The sequence below is a fragment of the Coenobita brevimanus genome, chromosome 84 (genome assembly GCF_032717465.1).
Source record: "Coenobita brevimanus isolate Jiangsu-jjx chromosome 84, ASM3271746v2, whole genome shotgun sequence".
Classification (NCBI taxonomy): Eukaryota; Metazoa; Arthropoda; class Malacostraca; order Decapoda; family Coenobitidae; genus Coenobita; species Coenobita brevimanus.
The window spans coordinates 47,075,028-47,083,816 of NC_137037.1; the positions used below are offsets into that span (position 1 = coordinate 47,075,028).

The 8,789-nt window shown below is 44.5% G+C and overlaps 1 protein-coding gene across 1 annotated transcript in view; it reads left to right on the plus strand.

Moving 5' to 3' along the window:
• Positions 1-8,148, plus strand: part of LOC145410194 (uncharacterized) — a 58,707-nt gene extending 50,559 nt beyond the window's left edge. Inside the window, exons 2-3 of the mRNA XM_080280393.1 lie at positions 6,485-6,657; positions 7,789-8,148. Of these exons, the coding sequence (XP_080136519.1) occupies positions 6,485-6,657; positions 7,789-8,148 (533 nt within the window). The remainder of the gene's footprint in view (positions 1-6,484; positions 6,658-7,788) is intronic.
• Positions 8,149-8,789: the final 641 nt, after the last annotated feature.

Below are 8,789 nucleotides of genomic sequence, written 5' to 3' on the forward strand. Positions count from 1 at the left end.
AAATCCAGTCAGCAACCATACAGGAATTCCAGATACGTTCCAACATATCACGTTCTTCAAAACCATCATCAAAAATTTGGGGTCTGCATCCTACTTTGCGATTTCAGGTTTAAGCATGCGACCTAAACTCATAGTAATACTGGCACCATCAATTTTCTCATGGACGGGACAACTCTAGTACTCTATTTCCACCTAATGCCAGACTATTTCATTCAGCTGAGAGGCAGACTGAACAGTGTACATTTAGACATGGAGCAGGCGTAGCGATTGGTTGGATTACTTTAACTCATTTTAGTTTAGCTTAGTTTGGGTTAGGTTAGGTTACATGGGTAGTAACTAACACGAGGTATGAAGAAAGGGGCATGGATAGTGGATGTGGTTGGAGGTGAGCACGAGGAGTGATTGCTTAGTTAGGTCAGGCTACGTTAGGTTAGGTTAGGTTAGGTTAAATTAGGTTACATGGGCAGTAAAAAAGCCTGGGTATGGAGAAGAAAGGGGTATGGAAGGTGTGTATGATTGGAGGTGGTGAGGGCAGGTGGGTATGGGTGAAGGTGGGCATACGCATGGGTTGGTAGCCCTGTGAGTGAAGTGGGTGTGAGGGTAAACAAAGCGGCGGCACCCTCACGCTTCACCACGAGTGGTTGGACCCGCCCAAGCCATCACCTACCATACCCTGCCTTCACGTCACTCTTATATGCACGCCACTATACCACCTACACCAGCACTAAACCACACCTCTGTATCACATCACTGCATCACACCAAACCATTATACTACGTCACTACACCACACTGCATCACAACAACGCACCACAACAATGCCTCACATCTCAATACCAAACCACAACACAACATCGTTCCATCACACCACACCACACTACCACACCACACCACTACACCACACCGCACTGTCCCACACCCCATTAACCACATTACAGCACCCACACCACACCAACACTTTACCACCACACCAACAGATAAACTCATAAGAAATAAATCGGTAAGGAAAAGGTGCTGAGTGTCATAAACCGACAAAAAATAGATCAACATTTTCTCTCCAATACTGCTGCGTATATCAATCTATCTATCTATCTATCTATCTGTCTATCAGTCTATTTATCTATATATTTATCACCAAACACCTTCATCTGTAAAGAGGTAGCCACAAACAAGTCGCCTACATATCATCTTTCCTCTGCTATCAGGCTGCCTTCTCTAAAAGTCACATCCCTCTCTCTTTCAGCAGACAGGCCAAAATCATGAGACAAAATTAACCTTCACGAAATGCTTCTTAAGATGAATAAAAATCATCCCACAGCAGTTAAGAAAATAGACGTCATCGTGGTGAATGGGTATAAGGAGAGAGAGAGAGAGAGAGAGAGAGAGAGAGAGAGAGAGAGAGAGAGAGAGAGAGGAGGGAGGCAAGCCAGACTTCGGTTCATTAATCAAGTCAAGTTATAGGGCCATAAATACGAACGATAAATTCTGAAGAGAGACGCATATCATCGGGAATATCCAAACCTATGCGCGTAGGGAAAGTGGAATCGAATCCTGAGTGTGTGTGTGTGTGTGTGTGTGTGTGTGTGTGTGTGTAAGAGAGAGAGAGAGAGAGAGAGAGAGAGAGAGAGAGAGAGAGAGAGTCGTCCAACCCGAAGGTGTTTTCCTGAGCCGGATCAGATCACCTACCATTAACAAAAATAAAACTGAATATACTTCCTCGAGATGAAAGGGTTACATTATGAGAATCAGGAGAATCAAAGAATCGAATACCACTGACCTCCTACACCGCGGGAAATTCCTGAACAAAATCACCCGAAGAACACTGGAACAAACGATAGAAAACTCTCTTAATTTAGTCTATGTGGTCCACATCTGAAGGACAAATTGGTTTATCTCGTCCTTGATGCTACCAGACGATTTTATTCAGCTTAGAACAGGCCTCTTCTAGTAGTGTAGGGATTAATGAAGGCATGATCTAATTCCCTTCTATTTGCTAAGTCGTCCTAAGCTTAATTTAGAACGTCCGGAGACAGCAAGAAGAAAATGTAAAGAAAAGTTACACGTCATCGGAATGAGTGTTTTGGTTGGGATAGTTCTGCCTTTTTTCTTTCGTTTTTTTTTTTTTTGTGTGTGTGTTCCGGGTTTTTTCTAAGTATGGTACAATCTTCCAAAATGAATTACAAGGCAGGTAATTCGCCGTCTTAGGTCTAGTAGGAAGCCAAAGAGAGAGGCACGGGTGAAGAAACAACTGACTTTAACTTCTACGCATCTCAGACCACTTGATGCAACTTAAACAGGTCCAGATATCGATTCCTTCATTAAGCTGACGTCTTTTATACTTTATTCCTCCTTCCCCCACACCTTTCTCGTGGCGATGAGGTTGGAGAAGGCTGTATCTAAACCCATCAAGTTCGGAAAGTCTCCCCTAAGCTGCATAAAATCGTCTGGAAGTAAAATGAATATGAGAAAAAAATCGCCACGGGATTTATGTGGACGAACGGATCACTGAAATGACGTCTTTTTTCAATTAAACCTTTTTACACCAGACGGTTTTATTCAGCTAAGAGGAGCTATATGGAAGCAGGAGGGTTAACGAGGGCTTTAGCTTTCAGTCCTTTAGCTGGATAAACCCTCTCCTAAGATGCATCAGTTCGTGTGGAGTTAACAAGAATAACGCTTTAAGATTATTGAAGGCTGCACCCAACTCCTTCCAGCTCGAAAAGTCTCTCCTAACCAGCATAAAATCGTGTGTAGGAGGCAAGAATAAAGCCTACAGGGCGTCGAGGGGCTAAAGGGAGTAAAATGATGTGGGACTGAGTCAATGATATTCTGGGGTGTGAGCGAGGCCTGGTGGGAGAGTGATGGTAAATAAATAAATACGTGATGAGGGTAATCTGACTCAAAGTTATACCACGCAATCTCTCTCTCTTTCTTTCTCTCTCTCTCTCTCTTTCTCTCTCTCTCTCTCTCTACCGACCTACCGACCTACCTACTTACCTACCTGTCTATCTATTTCACCTAAAAAAGACACAAAATGACAAATAAATATTAAATAGGTCTCCTTTGACTGGATTTCATAAATAGGTACTAATTCTTACAAGGAGGGGATAAGGACGGCTAGGAAGTATGGAAGAGAGGGGAGGGATGGGGGAGAAACGGGGGGATTGGGTGAGAAAAAGGGGGGGATTAGGGGGGGACTAGAGGAGGATTGATGAGAAACCAAGGTTAGAGGGATAGGGAAAGGTTGGGGGGTTGAGGGGAACAGGGTAGTGGGGAAGAGAAGGAGACTGAGGGGAGTTATGGAAAGAGACGGAGGACAGTAGGAGGATGAAGGGAAAAGAGGGGAATTATGTTATGTCACAGGAAAATTAGGGAAAAGATGAGACTGGAGAAAATTATGTTCAGAAGGATGGAGGGGAAAGTGGTGAGGGGATGAAGGGAATAAAGTGGTGGGGGGAATGAGGAAGGAGTCATGCTGAGAGGGAAAGGAGGAAGCTGGGGAGGTGACAGGAATAAGGGGTTATGAGAATGAGGGGATAATACGCTTAGAGAGGAAAGGAGAAGACTGGGTAAGAGTGGGGGAGATTATAGGAGTGTAGGCAACAGGGGGACTGAAGGGGGGATGGATGTATAGAGAAGGAATAAATGGAGGGGGACTGGAAAGGGGAATGAACGAATGGGGGGAACTATAGGGGTCTAAAGGGGAGGTCATACTTAAATGGAAGGGGGAAGGTTGGGAGGAGGGGATGACAGGAATAGAGGGGGTAGGAGGATAGAAAGAGGGAGGGGGGAAGTAAGGTGAGGGGGACTGGGGATGGGAATGAGATAACAGGACAGGAGAGGGGGGGGGAATGAAATAGTTTTGAGCGGGAAATCATACTGTAAGGAAGGGAAAGGGTGGAGTAGTGAGGAAATGGAGAGAATATGGGGAGGGGAATGAAAAGAGTGGGGGGATGGGAAATGGAGGAGGGGAAGGAGGGGAAGAGGGGTGTGTGGACTGCAGGTGAGTAATAATATCGCCTTTCATACCTCAGAGTCTTAAGGGTCTCTGAGATGATAAACAAGGAGGCAGGGAGGCAGCTAAGTCTTTCACCCTGAGGACCTCTTGTTTTATTTCACTCTCGCCATCCCCAGACGGTTTTGCTCAGCTGTGGAGGGACCCTGCACACACTAACCTCTCTCTCTCTCCCTCTCTCTCTCTCTCTCTCTCTCTCTGAGCTGAAAAAATCGTCTGAAGGTAGCATAAGCGTGAAATACGGCATCGGAGTGAAGCCTATAGTCCTTTCACCTTGATTAACTTTTTTATTCCTGCTGCTTCCAGACGATTTTATTCAGCAAAGTGAAATTTATTCGAACTGGAGGGGTTGGACACGGCCTTCATTAACCCCTTCATTGCCAGGAAAAATCGTCTGGCAGCTACAAAAATAAAACCAGTACCCTAAATTACGTCTCTGGAGTGACGTGACTGCAAATACTCCTTCCTCCCCCTACCCCCTCCAACTCTCGCAACGTTAAAGAAATCGTCCGGGGGCAGCAAGAATGAAAGATAAACCACGTCATCGGAGTGAAGCGGTTACGAAAAATCCCCCTCCCTCCCTCTCTTCCTCCTTCGCCAGCTCTCGAGAAGTACTTGTGGGCTTCCATCGTCTTATCAGGGCGATTGAAGCTCTTAGGCACATTATGAGAGATTTAGGTAGGGTTCTCTCCTCCCCCAAACACTATTGAGATCTTGAAGGGGGGTCTCTCTCGGGATCCTTTTCTTGAGACGTTGATCTTTTTTTCTTGAGTTTTCTTAATAGGATTTTCTTGTACCTCTGTCTCAACGACTTATTTCCCTCATTATTTTTCTCGCCTATTTAATTCTTTTTTTTTTTTTTTTTATAGCCACATAGATTCCAGAAGCTACATAAATTTTTCCTTAACATTATTTTTTTATTGTATGATTTTCTAGTGACTATGTCTTAATTATTTCTTTTCCTTATTATTTTTCTCATGTATTTAACTTTCATCTTTTTTAATGGCCACACAGATTACAGAAGCTACATATATTTTTGCATTACATTATTTCATTGTATGGTATCTAAGTTTTTCTGGTCAAATATCTATCGTGTTTTGCTTTTACAACTATACCTCTCTCTCTCTCTCTCTCTCTCTCTCTCTCTCTCTCTCTCTCTCTCTCTCTCTCTCTCTCTCTCTCTCAGTGTTTCAAATCCCCATCGTTTTTAGCTTCCTTACCTGCGTACCCCATCTCTCTCTCTCTCTCTCTCTCTCTCTCTCTCTCTCTCCCCAGCGATGAGCCAGGCGATAGCACGCTCCAGTAACAAGCATCTCCTGTTTAGCATGAAGATTAACCCCAAGTCATGAGAGGCCAATTTGGTGTATCGTGATTGAACCCGAGTTACTATTGGTGGGCTGCAGTGGTGAGGTCAGAGAGGGAGAGGGAGGAGGGAGAAAGGGAGAGATGGAGGAAAGGGAGGAGGATGAGAGGGGGGGAGAGGGAGGAGGGAGAGAGGGGGGAGAGGGAGAAGGCGGTTTTAAGTCGTGGTGATGATGATGGTGATGATGATGATGACTGATGATGACGACGACGAAAATAATAATAATAATAATAATAACAATAATAATAATGATCATAATAATAGTAGTAGTAGTAGTAGTAATAGCAGTAGTGGTACTAGTAATAATAATAATAATAATAATAATAATAATAATAATAAAATGTCATTTCACTAAAGCGCTAAAGTAGATTGTCTATAACCACCTTTACTACGAGAGGAGAGGTCTACCCTGCGCTCTTTACTATCATCTGGTTGTAACAAAATATTTTCCTGATTTTTTTTTTTTCAGGGATTTAGCCTTTCGTTCCTTCTTTCTTGAATTATGAAATGAAGGAAAATTATGACAGATGTTTGTACTCTCTCTCTCTCTCTCTCTCTCTCCATCCTAACCACCATCTCACCATATCGTTTTCTCTGCCTAACTGTCTCCCTCCATCCCCGCCCCAACCTACAAAACCACTGGGCGATAAATAGCCCAGTGGAGGCGCCCTATTAATTCTCAATGGCTATATTTGTTTTGGAATCCGTCCGGTGTTCCTGCCTTCTCGCTCCTCCCCGATAACGCTGAATAAATGTTACTTGACGCTCCTGTGTTGCTTAGAAGTATTTCATGTGTATGCCCGTCTGGTTCTATCCACACTGTTACCTCGATCTGTTGTTGTAGGATTCTCTCTCTCTCTCTCTCTCTCTCTCTCTCTCCTCTACAGGTCCGGAATAGCTGGTTTATATTCTACAGCTCTTATTCTTAACAAATCGTTAAGAATACGGTGCTACGAAGCCTAAAACGTTATTCTCCTTCTCTTTCTCTCTCCTCTCTACAGGTCCGGAATAGCTGGCTCAGATTTTACCGCCCCTACCCTTAATAAATCGCCAAGACACCGGTGCTACGAGGCCTAAAATGTTACCCTCTTTTTCTCCCTCCTTCAGGTCCGGAACAACTGGCTTATCTCCTACAGCCCTTCAGAAAGCCCAAGCGGATCCGGACGGCGTTCAGCCCGAGTCAGCTGCTGAAACTGGAGGAGGCTTTTGAGAAGAACCAGTACGTGGTGGGCGCAGAGAGGAAGCAGCTGGCACAGTCCCTTAACCTCTCAGAGACACAGGTGCGCTCCACGACCCTTCCCCGCCGGCCAAATGCGCTCGTGTTTTGTGCTGAACATGACCCAAAAATATGGCGGGGGACGGACTCTTAAAAACTCTCAGAAAGATTTAGGCTTGGTGCATGAGGCTCTTGTCCAGTGGGTGTTGTCTGGCGGCGGGATTACAGGCGAGGGCAAACGGGGTGGCTGGTCCGTGCGGGGCGTGACCTAACCGACCTGGGAAGGGGGGATATGTGACCTAGATACACTCATAATAACTGTACCTGATTTGGAAGCCTGGATTTAAGGGACGAATTTATGAACCATGGGATTCATTTGGGGAAGGGAGAGAGGACCGAGCTTGAGTTCATTATGTCTCTTAACGCCTCAAACTACATACGGGTTCTGTGACACAAAAAGACAAACAGACAGACATAGGAGGACAGACAGACATATAGACAGAAAGACAGATAGATGAATATAGAAAGACAGATAGATAAACAAAAAGACAGATAGATACACAGAGAGATACACAGATAGACAGACAGATAGAGTTCACGTACGTCTCAAGCAGCATTCACTTCACGCCACCACAGGACGATTTAACAACACTTCTCGATGTTTAGGGAAGAGAAAATAATTGCAGCTGCGTTTTCTCTCAGGTTATTTGATTCCCTCCGTTACCACCATCGCTTCCCGGGCCCGCCTTGCCTCCTCACGCCCTCACCTGCCACGGAATTAATTATATCAAAACTATCTAACGTCCTACCTTGATTTTCACTCGGTGTATTAGGGAAGAATTGGATTTTTGAGAGTTGATTTTTGTATTATTATTATTATTATTATTTTTTTTTTTTTGGGGGGGGTATGTGATAATTTCGGAGGCTTATCTTTTTCAGTTCATCTTTACGACTTTTTTCATCGTTTGTATATTTTAGGGGGATTGGAGTTTTCGAGCATTTTTTTTTTTTTTTAAGGATTTTAATGTTATTTTTTAAAGCGTATTATCGATTCTCTCTCTCTCTCTCTCTCTCTCTCTCTCTCTCTCTCTCCCTCTCTCTCCTGGTGTTATGGGGACTGTCACTGCAGATTCATGTTCTTTCTTTTTTTTAAGTCTTCCTGTAGGCTTCAATGTCTCACCTTCTCCTACTGCAGGTGAAAGTGTGGTTCCAGAACAGAAGGACGAAGGAAAAGAGGATCCAGCAGGAAGACGAGGGCGGCGAAGGAGGAGGAGGAGGAGGCGGTGAAGGAGGAACGGCTAACGGAGACGGAGGAGGTGCGGGTGGAGGGGGAAGTGGAGGAAAGACATCGGCAGGAGGAGCAGAATGTGGAGGAAACTCATCCACCTCCGAGAACTGTACCTCCTCCTCCTCCTCTCACCCCGACAGAGCTAAACCGATGGAGGAGGAGGACGACGAGGATGACATAATCGAGGAGGACTCTGATAGCGAGGGTGTGGGTGTGGGTGTAGGTGTGGGTGTGGGCATGGGACGGTCGGACCTTACAAATGGCTGAAACAGTACACCCTCCCACACCCTCAAAAAAATAAAGAAAAGTGATGTGACCAGACCGCTGTTGGGTGGAAACTCGCTTTTATGTGCCAATGTGTCCCTCTAGTGAGTGTGTATGTGCGACAAAAACAGTGTATGACGCCACGGTGAAAGTTTGTCTGAAAAATCTCTCCTCCTCTTATCGTAATATCAGTTCGACCGTACACAGTGATAACAATGTTCGTCTGAAATTTCTCTTACCCCTAAAATGATATCAATTTGACCATATATAATGATGACAATGCTCGCCTGAAATCTCCCTTATCCAATGCTCGTCGGCAAATCTCATCCCCCCAAAAGATTATCAAAACGATCATAATACTTTGATAATGAGCCTCGTATGAATCGTTCCATAATCATTTCAACCAAACGAATATATAGAGCGAAACAGTAAAAAATATCAGCAAAAAATATCTCACTCCAACGATATCAAATCGACCTTAGACACTGATAATGATGAGATATACAGTGATAATGAGGGAGGCAGAGAAGTGCATGGGGATGATGTGGTTACCCAAGGCTGTGTCGCAAGCATTACAGATCCTGGATAGACATTTGATAAGGCAGATAAGGCTGATAGGACTGACAGACTAGCAGCTTCCGTCT